At 35.8% G+C, this 27,128-nt stretch overlaps 1 protein-coding gene across 2 annotated transcripts in view; it reads left to right on the plus strand.

Annotated features, from left to right (window-relative positions):
* The window catches only part of macrod2.S (MACRO domain containing 2 S homeolog), a 1,492,323-nt gene extending 1,475,529 nt beyond the window's left edge, over positions 1–16,794 (plus strand). The window contains exons 17-19 of one of the 2 annotated variants that reach the window (XM_018261753.2): positions 3,541–3,603; positions 5,615–5,662; positions 16,267–16,794. In XM_018261753.2, coding sequence (XP_018117242.1) covers positions 3,541–3,603; positions 5,615–5,625 — 74 coding nt within the window. In that variant the 3' untranslated portion in view covers positions 5,626–5,662; positions 16,267–16,794. 2 annotated transcript variants of the gene reach the window in all.
* Positions 16,795–27,128: the final 10,334 nt, after the last annotated feature.

Here is a 27,128-nt window from a genome sequence, read left to right on the forward strand (position 1 = left end):
AACCCTGCTTCATGTAAATAAACCATTTTCATGATAATAAATTTTTCTAGTAGCATGTGCCATTGAGTAAACATAAATAGAAAACCGCCGTTTTAAAAAAATAAGGGCCACCCTATGGGATCGTAGGATTCACGGTGCACACAAACAAACCAAACATGTTAGGTCACATGAGCCAATTAACAGACAGAGTTCTGTCTTTTGCTTCCACACTTCTTCCTGTTACAGTTAGAGCTGCAGTATTTCTGGTCAGGTGATCTCTGAGGCAGCACACAGACCATCACAAAATGGTGGTTCAAGGCAAGAGGTGTAAAACGACAATATTTACTTAACTATATATTCCAGTTTGGTAAGATTCTTTAATATGCCACTTAATTTGATATAAACTGTCTGTTGCTTAAATATTCATTGTGGGGGTAAAAGTAAGTCAACTTTTAGTATGTTGTAGAATGGCCCATTCTAAGCAACTTTTCAATTGGTCTTCATTATTTATTTATTTTTAGTTATTTGCCTTTTTCTTCTGACTAAGCAAATTTTCAACTGGCTTTCAATTTTTGCTTTGTTGTAGTTTTTGAATTATTTGCTGCCTTCTTTAGGCTCTTTCCAGCTTTCAAACAGGGGTCACTGTCCCCATCTATTAAACAAATGCTCTGAATGCCTAAGAATTTCTTATTATTACTTTTTATAACTCCTCTTTCTATTTAGGCCCTCTCCTATTAATATTCCAGTCCCTTATTCAAATCAATGCATGGTTGCTAATAATTGGCACCCTAGTATCCAGACTGCTGAAACTGGAGAGCTGCTGAATAAAAAGCTAAATGACTCAAAAAGCACAAATAATAATCAAGGATTTTACACAGGGGCTAAGTTTTACCAAAAACGTGTTTGCTTTCACGTTTAAAACGCCCAAATGGTCACCCTTTTATTGGCCACCACTGGGATCAACTGATTGTACCTGGGAAGGGTGGGAGCTGCAAAATGGAGCTGGCCACTTCTCTTGTATAAACTATAGCAGAAAAGGGAAAGTTGTGGTCAACAATAAATTTTAAACCATTATGTGGATTGTTTCGAAACATAGTCATGTAGTTGTGTGCAGCAGTCCTAAACTTGTAGGGCCCTGCAGAAGGAAATGTTGGAAAATTCCAAATTTGAGTAGAGGTGGAACATGGGCCAGTATTACGGTAAATCATATCTGGATGTTGCTTGAGAAAGCTGACCTTCCAAACAGAATTCAGAATTGTACCTCTGAATTGAACTTGCTGCAAACTATACATATTCAGGATTTGTATGTCAGTGGATGATTTGAAAAGCATATCAGTGGGTTTGTTTCTAAAGCAGATCAAGATGAAGGCCAGTTGGTATGTTTCAAAGGAATTGATGATGTGAGCCAATACGCAAGTTCAAAAGTCAGTTCAGAGCTCATGATGCTCATTTATGCACCTTGAAAATCTCACAGTTTCACAGACTGAAAATAAAAATATTTGTAGCTCTGGTATCAAACCAATGTTTTTTTTTACTAATATGAGAAGAAAAGAATTTAAGCAGAAGAATAGTGTGGTTCCACCACTTGCCTGTAGAAAGTTTTTTCGGCCCTAGGGCCAAACGATCAGATTACAATTAAGGAAATGGGCGCAGATGGGATGAGGACCTTGTCAACTACCCAATGAGGTCCTTTATCGTAGGGAAAAATCAAACCTTTCTGATAGATATCTGGTAGATTTTTGGCCAGATATCGATTGGGAAGACCAGTCGGAACGCACCATACACAGGCAGATAAATTGCCTAATTGGCCTAAAGGATTGACATCGGCAGCTTTAATCTGCCCATGTATGGCCACCTTTAAGACAATTTCGGAATGTTAAGCCAATTTCAGGCAAGTATTTTCTAATGTTCCAGCCGGATCAGCAATGTACTATGGGAATAATTACTTTTTATAAACTCTCAGTTGTTAAAAAAGCATTCAGTGCTGTATCAAAGCTATCTTTTGTATCTGTCATTACGAATATCTGAAGAAGAGAATTCAACAATCTTTCTTTTCTTCTAGTATAAAAAATCCTTTGTGCACCTAAATTGTGCCACATTGTGTTACATTCTGTATAAAAAAGGACATGAAGCATGATATGTTATTGCATATCCTTACATTCCCAGGTTGGAATAAGAAGAATAACTTTACAGAATATAAGGGTTTGGCATTCACTGTTTGATTGTAAAGGTTTGGGATCCCTTATTTAGAAACACATTATCCAGAAAGATCAGAATTCTGGGAAGGCAATCTCCCATAGAACCCATTCTAATCAAATAATTCAAACGTTTTCTATTTTCCCCTTTTTTCTTTGTAAAAATAAAGCAGTGCCTTGTACTTGATGACACCTAAGCTGCAAATTCATGGCAAACCCATCCCTTTTGGTTTTTTTAATGTTTAAATGTTTTTGTTGAATTAAGGTATGGAGATCCAAAGATGGAAGATCCCTTATCCAGACAACCCCAGGTCCCAAGCAATTTGCATAATGCATCCTAATGCAAACATTAGATTCATGTTTAAATATATTTTTAATAAAGAAAATCACACATGACTCAATTTTATCTGAATAATCCAGATTTTTTTTAAAAAATATTGCTTTTTTTTCTAAATAAATAAAACAGTAGCTTGTACTTGATCACAACTAAGATATAATTAATCCTTATTGGAAGCAACACCAGCCTATTGGGTTTATTTAATGTTTACATGATTTTCTAGTAGACTTAAGGTATGAAGATCCAAATTACGGAAAGATCCATTATCTGGAAAACCGAGCATTCTGGATAACAGGTCCCATACCTGTAATTACAATTAGTGATGGGTGAATTTATTCACCAGGCATGGATTTGTGGCGAATTTCTGCATTTCGCCACCTGTGAATAGTTTAGCAAAACTGCTGCACAAATTGTGTAAAAATTGTCGCGCATCAAAATAATTTTGACTCCCATTGACTTTAATGCATTTGGGCAAAAAAGTCACACATGTAAAAATTGTCGCTCGTGTAAAAATTGTTGTGCATCAAAATAATTTTGATGCCCTTTGACTTGCCCATTGGTTTGCCCATTGCATTTTGTGAATTTTTTGCCGTTTCGCAAATTTGTTTCGGGGTTTCGCTAATTTTTCGGAAATGGGACAGATTTGCCTATCACTAATTACAGTTATTACAACATAATACAGTCTACTTTATTACTATATTAAAGGTGTTTGTGAGGTTGTCTACAAGTCAAGCATGGTTTATATGCCTTGTTGACATATATTATTATATTTGTTACATTTAACTGCACTTTATGCTAATGCTCATGACACATGTATACCTCAATGTATTTCTTTATCCATTATTTATTTTCGCTGGTCCTTGAACTCTTCTGCCTGTAGAATGATTTCAATAACCCATGGAGGAAAAGACAACTCACATTTCTTGAAAAATCTGTTGTTTGTATGAAAAGAATAAAGTGTTTTTCTGAAATGAAAATCCCTTTCTGTTCCCATGTGTTAATTTTTTTTGTGTTTTAATCATTCTTTAGAAATAGCTTCCCCATCCAATGAAACATGTCAAGAATCTGACCCAAAGGATACAAATGACGATGGTAAGAACATTCTTTCTCCTACATTAGACAATGTTTATTTTTCCTTAAGTCCTCTCAAGATGGTTTTGAGTGACTGCAATCCCTCAGTTTTGCTTGAAGATGAATGAAGGTGCAGCATACTCAAACAAAAAAAGGAAAGCCTGTATAATAGACCCAAACACTTTGTGATTTTTTTGCAAAAATTTTGATTTTTTTTTTATAAAATCAGACTTTTAAAAAAATCACTAATTTTTCAGGATTTATTAAACACAGAGGATGGAAAAGTCCAAATCTGAAAATTCAGTATCTCAGACCTGTAGAGGTTGCATATAAGTCAATGGGAGAAGTCCCAATGTTTTTTAGATGTGCGCTGGGTTTCATGCAATACCCCGGAGTAAAAAATACTGAAAAAATCTTGAAAATCTTGAAAATCGGATGAAAAGTCTGAAAAAATTGTGAAAATCAGATTTTTCCCCTCAAAGCAGATTTTTGGGCAAATGTAATAATAAATAAAGGTAAAAAACCCAAGCGGATTTGATGGGGGTTTGTAGCAGAAAATATTGAGATAAATTCAGACTTTGATAAATAACCCCCATAAGTGATACTGACATGAAAACCTACACTTCAAAATACTGTCATGATTTGTATGGTGTTGTTTTTTATTTTTAGATTACACTGTTTACATAAAAAATATTTTGCTCTATCATTTAAAAATGTATTCTTTAACCAACAAATGTGTTGTTTTCTTTTGCTGTAATATTGGTGTGTAGGCAGCCATTTCAGTCCATTGAGCCTGACCATGTGCTTTCAGAAATAACCAGCACTTCACAATGGAACTGCTTTCAAATAAGATATTGTTTCTTCTACTCATTGTAAATGAAGGCGTCAGTACTTGGGTTAACCAGACTTGGATTGATTTGGACACTACTGAGTGTTGTTCTCATATCTACCTCTAGGTAGGGCATTGGAGCATTTCTAGCATTGCAGGTGTTAGGGAGCTGTTATCTGGATACCTTCCCTTTGTTCTGCTGATAGGCTGCTGGGGGGAAGGGAGGGGGGTGATATAACTCCAACTTACAGTGTAGCAGTAAAGAGAGACTTAAGTCACATGACTGAGGGCACCTGGGAAACAAACTAAATATCTAGCCCCATGTCAGATTTTAAAATGAAATATAAAAAATCTGTTTGCTCTTTAGAAAATAAATTTTATTGCAGAATTCTGCTGGAATAGCATTTTGAAGGCAAAATGTGGACAAAAACCCTTTAATGAACATGAAATTTGCATAAACTGTAGGTCATGTTGATTTTTCACTGATAGCTCACCTGACTTTTATGCCAACCTGGCTTTTCCTTTTCAACCTTTCAGAGATTCTAGCCTTCTAATAAAAGGCTACTGCTGCACAAATATGGCAGCCCCCTCATAGAGGAACTTGAGGGATCTGATAGATAATGTAATTGGGAAGTACTTTTATGGCAAAATTCATGCAAAGACAATGTTATTATATATTTTTTTTTAAAGTTTCATTTCAGGCAACTCTATACCCATTCTATATAGCATTATTGTTTCTGTATCTAATAATGCTATTTTATTAGCATTCTGCATAAAATCTATTTTTACCATGCTTTCATCTAGAAGAAGCTGTTAAACAATATTTGATCATTTTTGCTTTATAGTAAAAACACCTGTGTACCACATTATACTTGTAAACTGACAAAGTTTCACCTATTTGTGCATTTTATAAACATATGTAAAAAATTATAAAGTAATTATAGGCTACAAAGTAGCTCCTCCAACATTTCACTGTCCCCACACTCAATACCTACCATGTCCATATATACACTAAAGATGTATGAGTAGGAACTTGTATAATATGGAGAAATCCCCTTTTTTCTTAGATTACACTAAAAACTTAGAATTCAAGACACAAATACAGTGTCTTGAATTTGAAATGAACTGGAGGTGTATTGAGATTACTCTCATAAGAAAAGTAAAATATTGATTTGCTTCTAATGTTCAATCTTTTCATTCTAGAAAGCTCATAATTGATTCCAAAGATTTTGATCCAAGGTAGATATGAAGGTCCGTGTCTCAATCCAGTTTGCCTTATATTCACTTTGTGCTTTCTCAGAATTGAAAATACAGCCAATACAAATAAATACTGTATCTATGGGGCCATTTACTAACATTCGTATTTCAATTTTTTTTTTCCACGAATCTCTAAATCTCTAAATTTGTGGGTTTCCTATTTTTTTTAAAAAAGCTCTAAAAATTCCAGATTTATTAGGTGTAAAAACCACGAAAACCTCTAATACAAAACTTCATTGACATCCTATAGAAGTCAGTAGGAGTTGTGCTTTTCCTACTGGGCCATTTTAAATCAATTTGAATTACGTATTTTGTAGCGCATCGTTCAGCATAATTTTCTGTTCGTACGTTTTTATTCAGATCTTTTAATACATATCATTACATGTGTAGTTTTAGGGGCAGTTTTATCAAGGGTCCAATTTCAAAGGTAAAAATACTTTGAATTTCAACCATTGAATTGGAATACTTCGACTTTGAATATCGAAGTAAAAGCATTCGATCGAACGATGAAGTACTTTGAATCGAACGATTCAAAGGATTTCATCCATCGATCGCACGATTTTTCTTCGACTTCAAAAAACATAGAAAAATGCTCTACAAGGTCCCCATCGGCTAACATAGCACTTCGGCAGGTTTAATTTGGCGACGTATTGAAATCGAAGTTTTTTTTAAAGAGTTTTTTTTTAAAGAGACAGTACTTCAAATATTCAAACTATTTTTCTTCTAATCGAATTTGAAGTCGAAGTCGTAGTATCCCATTCGAATTTTTTTACTTTGAAATTGAAAATTCCCTCGAATTCACTTCGACCCTTGATAAATCTGCCCCTTAGAGTTTGCGAATTCAGTCATGGTTTCAAAAATTCGACCTTTGATAAAAGGCCTCCACGGGTATATACTCCCAGCAATTAGTACTGTTGTTTTCACCTACAAATTTGCAATTTGCATTCTGTTTACCTAATGACTTAACAGCAGTAACAATCGTTATGTTTTGCTTTCCTAAAGCCAGTGTTACTGAACTGACAATTAGAGGTCAAATTTCGAATTTTATGAGTTTTTAAAAACTCCCATAAAATCGACCAAACTAAATAGAATAATAAAATCTAATTTTTAAAACTTGGATGAATTGAATTGACCCGAAAACTCGAAATCGAATCAACTTACTGTAGATGTGTGTTTTTTCTCAGAATAAAACTTCTGCAAATAGCTCCAAATTGATCCCTGTATGAGTATGATAAATCTTGAAAACCAAATTCGAATTTTAAAAAAAACTCTAATCAACTTTGAATAACTCCCTAGTCAAATTCAACAGTTTTGACAATAAAAAATGTTAAAAATTCAAATTTTTAATTTGACCTTTGATAAATCTGCCCCTTAGTGATGGGCGAATCTGACTCATTTCGCTTCACCAAAAATAAGTGAAACAGGAAGGCCATCTTCCATAGACTCCATATTCAGAAATAATTGTAATTTTAAAAAATGATTTCCTTTTTCTTTGTCATAATAAAACAGTAGCTTGTACTTGATCCCAACTAAGATATAATTAATCCTTATTGAAGGCAAAACAACCCTACTGGGTTTAATTAATGTTTAAATGATTTTTTAGTAGACTTAAGGTATGAAGATCCAAATTACTGATTCTGAATAACTGGTCCCATACCTGTATTAAAGCACTGCGTAAATGATCTTTATAATGCACCAAATATATTATCAGCTATATAAATAACCAATAATAAATTGAAATACAGATATGGTAAACTTTATCCAGAATGTTTGGGACCTGGGGGTTTTTGGATAATGGATGTTTCTATAATTTGGATCATTGTCTACTAGAAAATCATGTAAACATTAAATAACCCCAATAGGCTGGTTTTGCTTCCAATACCGATTAATTGTATCCTAGTTTGGATCAAGTACAAGCTACTGTTTTATTATTACAGAGAAAAAGGAAATAATTTTTAATTTGGATTAATTTATTATAACGGAGTCTATGGGAGATGGCCGTTCTGTAATTCAGGACCTGTTTATGGATAACGGGTTTCCCGGATAATGGATCCCATACCTGTACAATGATACTCACATATAACAGGGCCCTACCAAAAATAATTACAAAGAAAGCAAAAAGCAGGAGCATAACGTGATTTCTAACTACATGTACTTAGGCAAATGACAAGAGATTTGCATCATCTGAAACTTGACCCTTTTCTACAGAATCTCCCCAAGAACAACAGGTTCATGCAGCTTTTATCGCTCTTGGCTCAGTGCTTTCTTAAATGATTTGTATTCTCAGAGCGCTGAAACCATGATCATGTACAACTCTTTTGCACTTCCTTTATTCCTAAGCAACAATAAATGATAACACTGCCATACCAATTGACATCGCTTGTTATTACTCAACGGCAGACTGTAAAATAATTATGTCCTCTGATAAAATAAGTGGGAACTGCTAAGGCAACAAAGATTGTCAGCATCACAGTTTAAAATGTGCTTTTTTTTGATAATGATCAAATAATTACTGCCTGGAAGAATTACCATACGCAATTTCTTGTTCAGGAAACATTTGAGAAAGTAGAATCAAAGGCTTAGCCTCATAAATAACAGGATCTGACTCTGTTATAACTAGAGATAAATATTTTTGATTTTAATACATACAGTAATATTAGTAGAACATGACACTGACATTGATTTTTTTTAAAGGGCATTGGCATACTGTAAATTTGATGCAATTTTGCCTGTACCTTTTTCCCTGTTAATATGTAGCATAAAATTGCTGAAAACACTCCCTGCCGTCACCCAGTGCTGGGGATTTAACCCCTTTAAAAGGTTGAGCAGTGATCCCCCAACCAGTAGCTCGTGAGCAACATGTTGCTCCCCAACTCCTTGGATGTTGCTCCAAGTGGCCTCAAAGCAAGCAGGTGCTTATTTTGAATTCCTGGCTTGGAGGCAAGTTTTGGTTGTATAAAAAACATGTGTATTGCCTGTAGGCTCCCAGTCCACATGGGGGCTACCAATAGCCAATCACAGCTCTTATTTGGCACCTTCCACAAACATTTTTCATGCTTGTGTTGCTCCTCAACTCTTTTTACATCTGAATGTTGCTCATGGATGAAAAAGGTTGGGGACTGCTGATGTAGAGAGTGATATTCTCAGGCGGTTTTAATTTTTATTATTTGTAGTTTTTGAGTTATTTAGCTTTTTATTCAGCAGCTCATAAACCACATAACTGACATCTCCATAATAACCAATAGGAGGAATTTGGGGATATTATATGATCAGATATAATGTAATATATGATTAACTGTAACCCCATCTTGGCCACCCCCTGTGCCATAGGATATAAAACATTGATTTCTTACCATCCACAGGTCTTGAATCCCCTTTACTAAATGAAAATGTACTGGGAATTTACCTCATGGCAGTGCCTCCACCTAGTGGGATTGGGAATACACCTACGGGTGGCCCCACTAGGAACAAATGATTAACCATACCAGTATAACAAATGTAACTTTATATAAGACGAAAAGTGCAGAATAAAAAGTAACACATCAATACCCACTACCCTGGGGAACCCTTGTGCATTCCAATCCTGGCACATCTTTACCATTTAAAGTCCCACACTCCACTCCTGGTGGATAACGAGTTACATTCCCTTTTAAAACTTCCCCAGTTAGCACTACCTGCCAAAATACCTCTTCTGTTTGACAGAGGTAGTTGCTCCCAAGTAGCGGGCACAGGAAAAATGCCTGTTTTCTCAAACAGGGGACACATGCTGGATCCTTTCACTACTCTCTCACATGCAAACTCACCCGGGGCTCACACAGAGCTGTAAGGTATCCACGGCAATTAAATCCTTAGGCCACTCCAACACCCATTCTGGGTGTGAGTACTAACAAGCCTCTTTCCTTCAAATCCTTTTGCAGGCATCTGTTATTGCTGGGTGATCTCTCTCATGATAATCGGGGTCCCGATATCCCCAAGCCCACACAGGGCATTGTCATCCATGTGGTTTTCTCCATAACCCGGTGCCTGGTGCAGCAGACCCTGGAAAGGAAACAGTCCCAGCTCCATTCTTCTAAACTAGAACTGAGCCTGAACACATGGCTTTAAACTATATGAAGCAGTTATGCAACAGTGACACCTTCTGGCCAAATCTGGTATCTGCCAAAACACACTGCATCCGGGACAAAGGGCTCACTCCCCCTCCCTTATCCAATTTAGGTCTAAAACTTAGCTGGCCAGGCAGGAGATTTCCTACCATGTGGTACTTTTAGGACCATAGGCGAACTTAACCCTATGGGTCCCTACAACACATTTTGGCACCACACAAAACATAGGCCAAATTAAAAAATGAGCAAGAACTGTTCTTTATATCTATTATGTCTGTAGATGAATGTGGCTGGTTACATTTTTGAGAGTGCAGTTTATTTGTTTATAGAGATCTTTACTGCAGGAAAGCCAGCATATTCTCTTAATGGCAGTTGTATATGATTTCTTTAGTCATAATGGCAGATTAATGTTTCTTTTGTTGGTATGCTTATGTCAGAATGGCTAAGACTTCCATTAGGAGCAGGAGATGAGAAATGATTCAGCCTGTAAAATTGTAAATTTAATATAATGCCTGTGATGTCAGCATTTAATACAAACTAGTCACCTTTGTTTTACTGTATAGAGCATTCTGTAGTTGCTGTATAAATGTATATAATATAATGGATATAAAGTAATGCCTTGAAATAATTCTACCATATTTAGGGCAGCAAATGAGGTTCAGTGTTTTTAAAAGGCAATGCACTTCTGTAGAGTAATATACATGCTAGTTATACACTAAATTATATTGTATTGAGACCCTCCTTAATTGAGAAGAATTTTGAGATTTTTGTGGATAGCAAACTGGACAATTATAGGCATTATCACTTAGTGGCTACTATAGCAGGTACTGAGGCTCATTTATAAACACTGGGCAAATTTGCCCCTGGGCAAATTTGCACATTGATTATAAATAACCCCCACTGTCTTGCATAAAAAAGGGCATAATTTTGCTTCTTAATGGTTCCCTGGCTTACCTTGATTATTCAGTGCAGTTTTTTGACCCAGTCCTTGAGAGGGAAATTCATGAGTTTGAAAGAGTGCAGAGACACGTAACTAGACTGGTAAGAGGAGTGGAAGAATTAACTATGAGGAAAGACTATTAAGGTTGGCATTGTTTTTCCTGGGAAAAAACACACTTGTGAGGGGACATGATTACTCTTTACAAGTACATCAGAGTTCATAGATAGATAACATGGAAAATATCAAGAACAAGAGGTTTATTTTTTACATACCTTAGATTATGTAGGCTGGCTGTGCCCAGGCTGGTTGATGATCCAAAGGTCAACTGTTTAGATTGGTAAAGTTTGGTCATGTGTAGTGATGGAAGAATAAATTCGCCAGACACAAATTTGTGGTGAATTTCGACACCTGCGAATTAATTCGTGAATTTGCAGCGACAATTCGCCAGTGAAAAATCTGCCATGTCAAAAAAAATTGGTACACATCAAAATTATTCGGACGCTCATTGACCTTAATACATTTGGACCAAATAGCATAGTGTATAAAAATTGTCGCTCGAGTCAATAATTTCGTCTAGTGATGGGCAAATTTCTCCCGTTTCACTTTGCCGAAAAATTAGCGAACAATTTGGGAAATGCAAATTGTTGAGAATTGTCGCCGGTGGCGGAATTGTCGCCGGCTTCAATAATGAATTCACCCATCACTATTTTTGACGCCCATATTTGATCACCCATCACTAGTCATGTGGAAAAGAACTTGTTGGCCAGTGAGTTATGGAAGCAAGGAGCATCCTCCAGCAAACCCCCATCTAAGCAGCCTACCGTATCTTATCTCTCGATCAAGGCTTTAACACTTTGATTGCTGATGTCAATGGGTGTTAATTATATACACTGTGCAAATTTGCACCTAAGCAGTAGCCCATGGCAACCAATCAAATGTTTACTTTCACTGTTCTTCTTGCACTGACTGAAAAATCACTGATTGGTTGATATGGGTTACTGCCTGGGCGCAAATTTGCCCAGTGTTTATAAATGAGCCCCACTATGTCTGTACCTTCATAGTTTATCTGTGATGATATAGATGAGATACTCTCACTATAGCTGGGTGCATATTCTGGGATATTGACCTCTTTAAGCACTAGTGATCCTACATATCCTTTCTACTATTGTATTTCCCGCAGTGCTGTAATTAGCATGCTGTGGGCTACACATGCTCATTTACACTTCAAAGAAGTCATATTAAACTACATTACAGGTAATCTAAAATGCTGTAATTTAAGTAAGAAATCTCAATTAAGGCTCATCTTCAAGGTTAAAAAATAATTATGTAAGCATAGAAACTATTACTTTTTATTTATTTTTTTGTAGTCTTTGGCAGCACCTAGTGACCACCAATGATTACTGAGAAAACACTTCATTAAAAAAATAATAGGTGATATATTCTCTACCATAATATGTTACAAAGGGCCACTATTAATAACATATTGATGTCATGTAGTTGCTGATGTCTGTCTGGACATTTGATGAAGTAGTAAAAATGTTACAGAAACCACATTACTTAACCATTTCATCAACAAAAATATCATAATTAGAACATGCTATTTCTTTACTTTATCTTCGACAATAAAGAAATTCCTCCACCTCCCATAAAACTTAGACATTAAGGGGCACATTTACTTAGCTCGAGTGAAGGAATAGAAGAAAAAAATACTTCGAATTTCGAACGTTTTTTTGGCTACTTTGACCATCGAATTGGCTACTTCGACCTTCGACTTTGTCATCCATCTAACCATGGCCTAAAGGCATCTGTTTGCTAAATGACAATTTTTTTGCCGCTTTTGGATCTTCTAATCACTAATACTGTTAGATTTATCTCCAGCACTTTTTTTGGGGCAAGCGTTTAGGGAATAGCAATCATTACATGGTCTCCGTTGAGATTATTTCAGAGATAACTGTATAAGGGAATGACTGAGACAGTGAATTGTAGATGCGGTCTCCGCGGCATATAAATTGGGACAGTTTCTCAGCTTTAAATGCACAGCACATCTCTGTATATGCCCTTTAAAACAAAGGAAGAGAAAACAAAATCTCCATGGTTTAATTTAATTTAGATTTAACATGAAAAAATATAGTGTGTTTCTAACTATGTATGTTTTATAGACTGAGGGGATGATTTACGAAGGTGTGCTGAATTTAATTAGATTCTATTAGTAGCTGTAATGGTGCAAATTAGCATTTATGTTAGTAATTTAGTGTATCTCTAAATAGGTCATTCGGTTACTTGTGCTAATCTTTATCACTAAGTGGTAGTTTAGGACAAGTTAACGACAATATTTTTTATTTAGTAAGAATGTGAATTTGCAGTTACCTATTGTGTGGCTCATGGGCATACACAGGCCAATAGTGGCTGGGAAAATGTCCACTTGTAACTAAACTTGCAGTTTATAGTGAAAACCTTTGAAAGCATCTGTTATAGGCAGAGCTAGAGCTGGGGTAGGCAGGGTTGCTAGGAAAATACTTCTTCTGCCCATCTACCCCTAGTTTGGGCCCTTCTGTAACGTCAGCTGAGGGAGCACTGTTCTTGAGTTGGATAAGCCCAGTACATACCACAACTTAAATATCAAAATCTGGCAAAAGATCCACTCATTTAGGGTCCTTGGTTAAAGAGCTATATGGCCAGGTTTCCTCCATGAGACAAAAGAGGAGATGGAGGGGGGGGGGCAATGATTAACACCTTAGTTGAAGATACAGGTATGGGATCTGAAAAAACTTTATCCAGAAGCTCTGAATTTTTGAAAGGCCTTCTCCCATAGACTCCATTTTATTTTAAAAATGATTTCCTTTTTCTCTGTAATAATAAAACAGTAGCTTTTACTGGAGACAAACTAAGATATAATTAATCTGTATGTATGTAAATATAACTATATTTGTAAATCACTGTTAATGAGCAGCAGCATCGTATCATGGATAAAAGTACAGTATATAATTAAAAGTACAATATATAAAAGTACATAAAGGGAGGACAAGTCAGACAATAAATACAATAAATATACACAGTACACAGAGCAGAGGTGCTATGTGTTAAGAGACACAGTAGGATGGAGTTCCCTGCCCCGTAGAGCTTACACTCTAAGTGGATGGGTGGCTAACCTACAGGCAGAAAATGGAGGGGGCAAAGTGCACAAGGAAAAGGCATTGTCCAAAAGGTGCCAGGACTAGACTAATGTTCTAGTGCTCTAAAAGGTAGACACTTCGTTTTTTCTTGAAGAGAATGAGAGAGAACTCTTTCAGGAGAAATTCAGGGATGGAATTCCAGAGGTAAGGAGCAAGATAGAAAGTTTCGAGACAAGAGGTGGCAGTGGATGTGGATGGTGTGAAAAGAAGATGGCTCTGAGTGGAGTGGAGAAGATGGCCAGGAACTTACAGTGAGACAAGTGAAGAAATGTAGTGAGGAGCAGAGGAGTGAAGGGCTTTGAATGTTAGCAGAAGGATTTTATATGCTATCCTTTGCTTAACAGGCAGCCATGCTAAGGAGTTTAGAAGCAGAACCAGCCTTTTGGGTTTATGATTTTCTAGTAGACATAAGGTATGAAGATCCAAATTAAGGAAAGATATGTTGGATGTGTTTTATGTTGGGACCTAAACTGACAGCAGTAAATTACAGAATTAGCTAACGATTCTGTTTTCACATAATTATTCATTTGTGGACTACAGTGGTTTGAGTAGTTTGCTTTCTTCAGCTCAAGAGTTAAGCTCTGTAAAGTTTTCAACAATGTTTATGTTTTATTACTCGTGATCTTTTCAGGGAAAGCTGCGGCCTTCAAAGCAACTTCAATTGCTGGCAGCTTGTTGCCTATGGGAAGTGTACGGTGTATTGCTACAGTGAATCCTGGGTGATTATTGCCAGACTATGTGCTATTCCACAAGCACTGCCTCGTAGAGTTTTGATCACCATGGTTTTCCCTGGGAAGATCACAGGAATCAGGCCAGCAATCCTGCATTTGCCTTAAAGGTTACACACTATAGTAAACAATAGGTTTCAGATCTCAGGATCTACGACATCTCTCAAGAAATCTTTAGCTATAAAAATAAAATAGAAAATAACAAGAATATCAAAATGTGTCAAGACTGCCTCCCCTGTAATAGCAACGGAGGAAAGATACAACCATGCAATAGGAAAACGCTACAGTATTTAAGCACAAAAATATTTTTTTCCCAATATCATAAAGATATAAGCATGACATTGGATAATTGGTGACCCCCAAATCCAAACTAAAACACCTAACTGTCCATGGTCTGGCAATATGTAAATGAATACAAATTTCTAATTTATTACACAGTGTAATCTGCCCTTAATTTTCAATTCCTGCATAAAATGTACATTATATCTCTCTCTTATGCTTGCTAAAACATTGTTCAAAACAAATATCACCTTTGAAATAAAGGTTTACCTTTAAATTAACTTTAAGGGAGTTATTTACTAAACTCCAAATGCAAAAATCATGAAAAATTTGTGTTTGTTTTTTTTATAAAATCTGGCTTTTAAAAAAATCACAAATTTTTCGGAATTTATTAAACCCAGAGGAAGGAAAAGTCAGAATCTGAAAATCCGGCATCTCAGACCTGTCGAGGTTGCATATAAGTCAATGGGAAAAGTCCCAGTGATTTTTTGATGTGCGCTGGGTTTTTGGCAAGTTTTCGGGTGAAAAATCCGAAAAAAAAACGAATGAAAAATCTGAAAAAATTGTGAAAATCGGATTGTTTCCAACAAACACAATTGTCGGGAAAGTGTATTAATAAATAAGCCCAAAAAACCTGTGCGGGTTTGGTCAGAGTTTTTTTCAGAAAATATTGAAATAAATTCAGACTAAATTCGGAATAAATAACCCCCATAGTATGATATAGAATGGCTACTCCTAAGCAACTTTTCAACCGGCCTTCATTTTTTCAGTTTTTGAATGATTCACCTTCTTCTTGATTGCAAGGCTACAAATTTATTGTTACTGTTACTTTTTATTACTCATCTTGTCTATAATCATTAAATAATCTTATAATATACTTATCTTTATTTCTACTGCTCATGGGAACTGCAGGGATATGTCACATAGGTTACTTAAACATGGCGGCAACCATTTGGGCCTCTTCTAATCACTGATCATTTGCCATTGACTTCAACTGGAAGTGCCTTTTGTCACCCCTGGGGTCACTGGCATAATTACCATACAGCAGACCCCAAGGCAGCGGGGGGTGGGCAACAGCCGCCGCAAACAAAGAAGTAAAGCGAAAGCAGGCAGCTGATAGCGGGGTATGAGGTTGACAATGACACAAAAACTCAGCACTCCATGCCTGGGCCCCCTGAAGTTTTTTGGTGTGGGGCGAGCCAGTCCCTGGTAGTTACGTGTCCACCAGGGGTGTAGTTATCTCCCAAAAACACCAATTCAGGCAACAACTGAATGCGTGACATACGCAAAGAGAGAGGTTAGCAGTAAACAAATCTATGATGATCGGATACCATATACATGTAACTATACCAATTTCTTTTATGTTTTTCTACAGCAAATGAAGCCTAAAGAAGCCAAGAACGGCAGACATGGAACAACTTCTATACAGCATCACTTCTAATGAGGACCGAGGCTGTTGTGACTGTGTTCCTTAATGGAGATTAGAGGGCAGCAAGACAGATATTGGATTTCAGTTTTATTCTATGCTGTAAACATGTTGATCTTTCTCTAAATCAAAATTTTTGGTCTCCAAGAAGCTGAATTGCTTGTAGTTATTATTTTTATTTTTTTCCTGGTTTAAAATGTACACAAGGAATTTGGTGATCTGTTATGATTTAAACACATTCAAATTGACTGATGATAAAAAGTATTTTCATTTGTTTTGATTATTATAGTTTAGCGCTTCTTTTGGATTTTGCTTTTTTCATTTGATTTATCTGAGATTTCTGTTGCCTGATACTGGAGAGTGGCAATAATTGTTTGCAAATTTCTGTTTGTTTTGGGTTTTTTTTGCATGCCTTATTTCTCTTGATTGTAAAGCTTATTCCATTAAACGTTTCTGTTTGGCTTTTGGCTTAATGAACACCATGTACATTGTTGTTTTTAAGAGTTGTCCTATAGGATGACTTTAGCCATGTCACTAGATCTGTTTCTTGAGGGAACACAAGCCTCGTACTTCTTCCAGGAGATTTATCCTCTACATTCTCCAACAAGCTCTCTGTGCTTTGTATGTCTACACTTCTTCAACTGGTACTTACCCTGGCGCTGGGGTTCATTTAGAGGGGTTAAACTTTATAGACTTTGGTATTTTTTTTCAACCCAACTTAACTATATAACTATATAACCAGCCATGGAGCATTCAGAGAGCCACCAGCACAGGGAACCAGACCCCAGTGGGAACATTTGCTAAACAGCAAATTCGCCGGTGATGGCTTCGCAGCCATCGCAACACTTCGCCAGGCGAAAATTCGATCAGACAACGCTAATTTACTAAAAATGCGAAGTTGCGTCCAGGGCACCGAACAATGGCGAATTTTCATTACTTCTGTAATCAAAGCAAAGATGCGCTAGCGTTGAATTATGCCTAGCGCAACTTCATTAGAGGTCTTCGCTCAGGTTAATTTGGATACGACGGGAAATGATAAAGTTGAATGGACGTATATGTTGCAGCAAATATATTACACTACACAAGTCCAGGGAACCTTAATAAAGAAAATAGAGTTGTTATAATGCCCTACACATGAGCCCACTGTATAGTTTATGTTCCATATTTAAGAAAATGTATGAGGGAACCCGGTTACCCAAAAAAAAATATAAAAGGACTTTTGCAGGCTATCACTCTGAAAAAAGGAAAATGCGCCAGCGTTTTTTGGGACTTTTTTCCACTAAAAATATGATGTAAGTAACAGAAGATTGAGGATGGTCTGAGGTGGCGAAGACAAGTCTGGCAAAAGAGGTAACGTTCAGTAAAATCCACATCTTAGTGAATTTGCGGAGTAACGTCCATTCGCCAGCATGAAAATTTGCCTGCCAAAAGAGTGTGAATCACCGCTAGCGTCTTATCTCCTTTGCTAGCGAAGTGACACCTGCGCCCGTTAGTAAATCAACGAAGTCCCTGAAAACGCTAACGTTGGCGAATCTTCGCCAGCGTTAGACAGGTTGCCATTTAGTAAATCTGCCCCTTTGTTTGTTGATCATGGGTAAAAAAAGGTTGGGGATCAATGCTTTATACTATGCACATACCACTTCTTCTATATGTGCTTATACAGACAAGTGGACTGAAACGTATTTTGTTTTTTGTTGGGTAGAAATGTGCTGTAAATTGTGGTTAAATATAAAATCAGGTAAATTAATTATAGGAATAAGGTGGCAGCTAGCAGTAACAGTGTTGTCTTATATAGCTAATGTGTGTCATTTGTTATAGAATAAAGCAGAACTATGGTATGGGGAAGGGGTATAGGATTCATAGCATAATAATGTTTGTGGGAAAAAATGTATAATCTAGATACATAAAGGCAAGAGTGCACTGTATTTACTGACAGGCAGGTACATGCATACCAAAAAGAGAAGAATGCCCATACTACAGCGGATGTTTAAAGGGATACTGTCATGGGAAAATGAGTTAATAGTGCTGCTCCAGCAGAATTCTGCACTGAAATCCATTTCTCAAAAGAGCAAACAGATTTTTTTATATTCAATTTTGAAATCTGACATTGGCTAGGCATATTGTCAATTTCCCAGCTGCCCCATGTGTGTGACTTGTGCACTTTAGGAGAGAAATGCTTTCTGGCAGGCTGCTGTTTTCCCTTCTCAATGTAACTGAATGTGTCTCAGTGAGACATGGGTTTTTACTATTGAGTGTTGTTCTTAGATCTACCAGGCAGCTGTTATCTTGTGTTAGGGAGCTGTTATCTGGTTACCTTCCCATTGTTCTGTTGTTTGGCTGCTGGGGGGGGGAAGGGAGGGGGTGATATCACTCCAACATGCAGTACAGCAGTAAAGAGTGATTGAAGTTTATTAATAAATGTACACTATTTATGAACATTGTATATTTCTAACATTAGGGGGGCGATTTAAGACCCCCACATGAGTTTACTAATAACGCTGGGTGTTGTGCTAAAAAAAATTTGTCAATCTTTATCATTTTACCTGAGTAGGCTTCTGAGACGAAGAAAAGCGTTAGCACCTACAAGCTCCCGATGTTTTTCATACCAAAAGCTTGTTTGGGTAAAATGATGAAGATTGTCAAGGTGTTTTTATGGCACGACACCCTGTGTTAATAGTAAAATCATGAAGGGTCTCCTAAAAGATTACATTGGCCCTTTGGTGTAAACATTTCCTTCCTAGGAGAACTTTTGCTTTTTTTTGTATCCTACAAATCAGACTGTATAGCCCTTAAAGGCCAAATTCATGGGGTTCCTGGTGTCTCTTTTTAGCTTCCCGTGTGCACGTTCTTCACCAATTAGCTGGCTTTCTCCAGAGTTTTCCCAGTTCCTATAAATTTATTTCATTTTTAAAGGACTTCAATGTCTTCTGACTCTTTCCAGCTTTCAAATGTGGTCACTTACCCCATCTAAAAAATAAATGTTCTTTAAAGCTACGAATTTGTAGTTATTGCTACTTTTACTTGGGATTTGGAATTGTAATTTGGAATCTAGCAGCCAGATTGCTGAAATTACAAACTGCTAAAAAAAAAAAAAGCTAAACAATTTAAAAAACACAAATAATAAAAATTGAAAATCAATTGCAGATTGTCTCAGAATATCACTCTCTACATCATACTAAGGGGAAGATTTATCACGAGTCAAAGTGAATTTGAGGGAATTCGAAATTCGAAGTAATTTTTTGGATACTTCTACCATGGAATAGGATACTGCGACTTCGAATTCGATTCAAAGTAAAATAGTATGAATATTCGACAATTCGATAATGGAAGTACTGTCTCTTAAAAAAAACTTCGACTTCAATACTTCGCCAAATTAAACCTGCCGAAGTGCTATGTTAGCCTATGGGGACCTTCTGCAGCATTTTTTAAGTTTTTTGAAGGCGAAGTAAAATCGTTCATTCATGCGATAAAATCGTTCGAATCGCTCGATTCTAACGATTTAATCATTCAATTCGACGATTTAATCAAATTCGATGAAAAAGGTTTGATATTCAAATTCAAAGTATTTCAATTCGATGGTCGAATTTCGAAGTATTTTTTACTTCGAAATTCGACCCTTGATAAATCTGCCCCCAAAAGTTAATTTAAAGGTGAACAACCGCTTTAAGTACTGTAAATCTCAAATGGCTTAACCTCGATTGTGGGGGAAAAAAACCATGTTTGCAAAAAAGTGAACTTTTCCACATAGATTTTTATGGCATCTAAGCAGATTTTAGGTGGTGAGATTTTTATTTTGTATTTAGCACAAATCTCATTGGATAAAATCATGGCAACAAAATGCAAAATGAGAGGGTTTTTTTCCCACAATTTGCAAAATCAGATGCCCCACAGATTGCCCATGATTGCCTGAAAGGACACTAAGGGGCTGATTTATTAAAGGAAGGCGATTGAGTAAAACAAAATGTGGCCATTTTCTTTATTACAAACAATTTTTAGAAATCAATTGCATTTTTTTCATGCTTTTTTTTTTTTTTTTACATTTTTTGTTTATAAAATAAATTGCTAACCACCTAAAATCTGGGAAATATTTAATTGTATGAAAAAAAAAAACATGATCCTGAAAAAAACAAACCAGCAACCATGCAGAACCACAGCTGTGATAAAGAACTCGATCGCCATAAGGTGGCCATACATGAAGGTGGGTGATATTAGGCTGATGATGATCAGATTACATCACCAAGAATACAGACAAACGAATAATATGGTCCTCGATCCAACAGGATTTTTTAACCTGGCTGATTCATGATCTGGCCAATGATGTACTCCCTGTGACCTGAATGTAACCAGAGATCTTTTACCCTGTGAGTATTGAGGAAGGGTATACCGCCTATTCAATTCCTTATATAATCTCTTGAACACGTGGGAGATCTGCTTTGGAATATACATTTTAATGGCAAGTTCTGATCATTTAAGATGGGTTTTGTTCAGCTCTTCTGAAGTAGAAAAAGGAGAGGTGTTGTGATTTTAACACCTGTTAAGTGATGCTCATTTCTGCATATAACAACTTTTGCATCGCGGTGTCAACGCTTGTTCTATTTTGTACTCCACCGAGCATTTCCCTCTCCCTCTCTAACAAAGTCATCAGTTTGTTTTTTTTTCTTCTTTTTCACAGCAATCTCACCATATGGCATTTGTTGTAGGAGCAAATGTGTTCAGACAAAAATAAAAAGGGTTCTTGTACATTTTTCAAAGGGGGGCGTTAGGCGATCAGTTCCATTTGTACTAAATATATGACTTTGAGAGAAAGCGCAGCATGTGTCTCTGGTTGATGTTGTGTGAAACGCATTCCAATTATTGTTGGAAATGATTACAGAGTTTTTCTTGCATTCTCGTTTCTCTTGAATATTCAAAACATCCTCCTCCCACTGTGACAGAGTCATTTGTATTTGCCATGCTGAACTCTGACTTTATGTTGCAGAATTAGCTAAAATTCATACCTGTTAACTAGTGATGGGCGAATTTGTCCCGTTTTGTGAAAAATTTGCGAAACGCATTGAAGTCAATGGGCATCAAAATTATTTTGAGATGCGTCAATTTTGACGTCCGCAACAATTTTTATACGTGCGCCTATTTTATCCAAATGCATTAAAGTCAAAGGGCATCCGAATAATTTTTATGCGCGCAACTATTCTGATGCATGCCCACATTTTTTTGATACGGTACATTTTTCGCCTGTGAGTTATTGCCACAGTTTTGCAAATTTGTGCCTATCACTACTGTTAACACAAAGATTTAAAAATAATTGATTGGCGAAAGAAAATTGTATGTAGCATCTTCAGCACAAACCAATACTCCATACTTAAATCTCATTTACAAAGCAGTGCATTGTGCAGAATTCAGACACAAATCACTATTTTTAGGATCCAAAGCAACTTGCGCATGATGCATCAATATGGACGTTTTGGCAAATAACATGCACATTTAGCTCATGTTTTTCCATTGAGCAGTGTCTATTAGAATCCATTTCACTTGGTACAAGTCAATTGAGTTATGAATGCAATGCATCAGAGCAGACTGAGCTGGTGCTATGGAGCTTTCATTGGCACATGAACATTTTTGAAAAACTCTAATGCACGCCCAATTATGAGTCTAATTTAGAGCTTGGTACTTCTGTTTGTAAGAGAGACCTCACTCTTTCTGTGATGTTACCAGTTTTTATTTAGGTGTTGATTTATCAATAACGTTCAAATTCTCATTTTATCCACAATTCAAAATTTTTTGCACAAAAACTCACACATTTGAAATTATATTTATTAAGTACAAAATCTCAAAATATTTGAATGCAAAACTTCAGCATCTAAAAGCTTGTGAGTTCATGTAAAGTTGCATTAGGTAAATTTCAAGGCTTTTTTTTTTCCCCCTAGATTTTTGAGGGTTTTTTTTGAGCTTGTAAACTCACAAATTTGAGGTTTTTGAGCTTGTAAACTGACAAATTTGAACTTTTCAATTCTTTCCACAATTGTATTTAATCAAGTTTTTTAATATTCGGATTTTTTTTAATAAATAAGCAAACATTCAGGTTTTTTAAATTGTGAGTTAATTCGAAGTAAAAAGATTTTTTTTTAAACTCACAGATTACATTTTTGATAAATAAACCTATTCATTTCGAGGGGACATCATATGGAACAAAAAAAAATACAGGTATGAGAGCTTCTCTGAAATGCTTAGGATGTTGGCTTGTTGTATACTTCAAATGTGCATAAATATTAAACAGGAAAATAGTTTTTCCACCAACATGGGTTTAAACTGGCTTAGATAATATCAGTTACACAGCACTGGGTTTGTATTAATGTTAGAATTTTATTACACAGTGGTAATGATGGACACCATTCGGTAAAAAAATACAAACTGTTTTAGATTTACCAAGTTCTTTTCCATACTGAAAAGCTTTGGATTTGCATTTTAGGAGATTATCCTATATATTAAGGGTTACAGATAAGTACTGCTATTGATTTCCATCTCACCATAGAACAGAATTTGAATGCTCAAAGCAATTTTCTAACAGTCAGGAAAGTGTTTAGTGGAAGAACCCAGTTCAGTAAATACTGTGTCACTATTACAATGAAACAGCAAATCGGGCAAATTTTGAATAAATTAGTATGTTTTGCATCAAGAATCCCTATAATTCATTGTGATTTCTTACTGGTTCTTTGGCATGTTTGTAGCATGTTAAAACACATGGCGATTACAAAGACATGTGTCATTGACAGAGTCAGAGCTCATTGATGTCATTTCTCTAAAGAATATATCTCTGTGCTATTAACATTAGACAGGACATTAGTTTGACAACATTACAACTGATGAGACTTACTGGATTTTGGTAGCATAAATTGAGCAGGAAGATCCAAAATATTTAGGACTGTGATTCATTAACAGGACCTTAGGACAGTAGTTTATTTGATCGTCAGCTCACTGTTGCCACAGAACAGGTGGAATTGTCACACTAACTTCTGTTTAGAACTCTTCTTCCAGAAGGCAAATCTTAATTTTAGTACAGAACTTAAATAATAACTTGATCCTGTGACATTATTGATCAATCAGATCTCTGTTGGGTCATGTGGGATCTAAACCCATCTTCTATAAACTGGGCTTGTTTTAGAAATACGCTAATGATGTATTAAAAGAGAAGGAAAGCTACAGAGGCATTTTATTGCCAATAGATTAGCTGCAATAGTACAAGCTATAACACTTTATTTATTTTATTTTACCATACCTGAGTAATCAGCTCTAGAAGCTCTTTGTTTGTTTAGGATAGCAGCTGCCATATTAGCTTGGTGTGACCTCACTTCCTGCCTTACTCTCCCTGCTCACTCAGATTACAGCAGAGAAGGAAGGAGTGGGTAGAGGAGCAAACTGAGCATGCTCACGCCAGGGGCAAGGAAGTTTAAACTGAAAACAGGAAGTCTGATACAGAAGTCCATATGTACACAATAGAAGGAAAGAAATGCTGTGTTTCTTTTGACAGAGGACTCAGAGCAGCATTACTTTAAGGGTTTACTGGTATATTTAGGTGGACCTTTCTTATAAGGTTTACTTAATTTTAACCTTTCCTTCTCCTTTAAACAAAAATGAAAATGCATTTTATAATTTAAAAGGAAACAACTCTCCTTTACAGTCCTCCTATTATTATTACTTATAAACATAAAAAATTCAATGTAGATGACAAAAAAGGCGGCATTGAGTGCTTGCCTTGACCCAGTACTGTATGTATTCAGTATAGATATGTTTTAATAAGTATACAATATATTGTGGTATGTAAGCATCCTTGAGCAAACATATACTGTATACTATACAGGCTGTTTTTGCCTTCCAATTCTACAAATCTAATAAATCACCATCCCAGCATATATTTTTATTAGAGAAATCAAGGTCACTCTCTCAAAGTCATGTAAATACTTATTTGTCTATATACTTTGGCCAAAGGAGCAAAAGAATAGCATTGCAATGTTTATCCAGAGAAACAGATGCAGATGTATTTAATTGATAGGTTCCAGTCAATCCATAATAATTTTGGGTGAAGTTTATTAATGATCAAAATTGATTTTTGGTGGATTGATTGAATTGATTTGGATTGATTTTTTTTTTTACAAATTCCAGATAACATGGTTAGGAATCCTGCAGAAAACTTGACTTGATACTTAATAAATCCACCTTGAAATTTGCTGTCATCTGATTTTATTTTTCAGGTGTTCAAAAATCAATTTTTGTAATTAGTTTTTCCAAAATTTGTAATCTGACGTTATTAATTTCTTTGCTCCATACTAGGTACTCACATAAACAATGCCTTTATCCTATATTTGTTTATGTGAATAATAAAGTTGAAGATAATGTGGTTTATGTCTATTGTTTACTTCAATATTTTTATGAATATAATGGTAACTGCAACAGTAATACCAATTAAAAAATTGTAAAAAAAAAAATAGTCTTTTTTTTACAATTATAAAATCTATCCTATTTTTTAAACTTTTCACCCATTTTACTTATATCATCTTGTTTTTGTCTTATTTTCTTCTTTACTCCCCCCCCCCCAAATAGCTGTTGAAAGTTCACCCTCCTGTACCAAAATGGTGGCCACTGGTCACCCGCATGGTCGAGGCATTAATAACCGAGTCCCAACTGGTTTGTGGCTATTCCACAGGTACCTGTGGGCACCCACCCTACTGCAAGTCTTTAAGATAAATGGATAATTTATTACATTTTATTTGCTAATAAATTCTGTCTTTTTAAAGAAAGACAGAAAGCAAAGCCAAGACACTATAGCATATTGTATAGGCATTTGTTTACCTTTCTGAGGTTTGTTATCTGTCCATTTCTCCAAATTAAATAATGATAATAAGGTGATTAGGACTTCACATGTTCAGTGCTTCACATGAAAAAAAGACTGAGTGAAGAAAGTCCAATTAGCAGTTAATGAAAGCATTTTATAACTGTCTATTCTTTCTGCTCCTATGAATAGATGTTTGTTCAAGCAGCAAATAAATCCAGATTTCCAATTTTAGAAGCCTACGGTGGCTATTAACAAAAAATACTTTCAAATCACTATAATGCATTGCAACCAAAAGTGATTTACTGCTCCCAGCAAACACGTTCACAAAATGTAGTTTGTTCTACTTAATCTTTGATAACTGAGACACAGAGATTGATCCAACTTCCCAATAAGAACAATGGACCATGCTGTTTTTATAAAAAGAAATAATAATCTAGTATTCACAGTTTGTAGGATTTCACTGTGTCTGCTTTTGGTTTTCCAGCCTTCTTTTCCAACCGTTCACAAAAGGAGAATACTTTGAGAAACCACAGGAAGTGAAGACATCTATTCCAAGGAAACAGCAGGAAGTGAGGAAATTGCTTTCTCTAAATTAATAAAATTGCACTTTCAAAGTTACATAGCTTTATTTAAAGAAATGTATGATTTTATACAGTTCATGGTTTGTATATAGTAATAGGATAATATTGTGAGTAGAGAGAAGAGAGAAGGAGACAAGACTTCTGGCTCAGAAATTGCATATACTATTCATTTTGTGGGAAAAACAGATGTGGTTGTGTGGCAGATGCATCATTAAGGCCTACTCTATCTTTCCTAAAAAAAATTATCGGTTTTTATAAATGGGATATTCTGCTTTTTATGATTAGAACGCAGAAAGAACACAAGCCTCAAAACTGTTTAGACTTTTAGGGGGTTATTTATCAAAGGTTGAATGTTAGAGTTTTTTATACCTCGAATGAACTTGAATGAACTCACAACTGGAATGGTTTCTTATTTAAGAAAAAACTTGAATGCAAAAAACTGCAATGACCGAGTTCGAGTTTTGAAACCCAAAATCTCAAATTGATCAATTTTTCGGATGGAAAAAAACTTGAATCGCTCGAATCCGTCGAGTTTTCGGGCCATGATCATCATGCAGGCTGTTAACATCTTCAAATGGTTCAAGGGACCTCTACCATTGACTCCTACATGACCTCAACAGGTCTATTTTTGGATAAGCTAAATTTCCAGGTTGGGGTATATTAAATCTGAAAAATTCTAATTTTTTTTTACCCAAAAAAAAAACAACTCAAAAACTCAAATTTTCGTGGAAAATACAACTTGAACCTTAATAAATCCATCCCTAAGAGAAAGATATAGGGATCTTACCACCATAAATGACTTTTTTTATGCTTACTAACCTTTGAGTAGTTACATAGAAAACATCACTCCCTTCTGCAACACCCAAACATGATCTTTTCTGTAGTTCTTTAAGAGTTCCCAACATTTTCTCTTCTTCATAAGTCCCAAAGAAGATTCTGACAAAACTATAATGGACTCAGACAGTCCTTTTATTTGCAAGTTAATGTGATGGGAATGGCGCTGTCACATTGTCAGGAATGGTTAGTGAAGACTTCATTTCAATTCTCTCTCTCCCATTCTTCAGCTGTATTTCCAGGCTCATGATATATTCTGCTTTCGCCACCTGCATTAACGAAACCCACTTTGGATTTGATAGCATTAGGTGTGTTCGCTTTCTCTTTTAGTTCTTGTGAATCATTCATTTAAATGTGCTCTTTTGCGTGTTGATCATGTCATGGCATATACCTTTCTATCAAAACGTACTAAATACCATTAAAAGGTGATGAAAAGGCTTGAAATACGCCCTAACCACCGAAGCACTTGAATGACTGCGTTCCATGGCCTATCAGAACCTTTACTTCGCTAAACATTGCATACATTTTTGTTTGAATTGAAATACTGCATCATAGGAAATCTGCTCATA

The sequence above is a fragment of the Xenopus laevis genome, chromosome 5L, assembly GCF_017654675.1.
Source record: "Xenopus laevis strain J_2021 chromosome 5L, Xenopus_laevis_v10.1, whole genome shotgun sequence".
Classification (NCBI taxonomy): Eukaryota; Metazoa; Chordata; class Amphibia; order Anura; family Pipidae; genus Xenopus; species Xenopus laevis.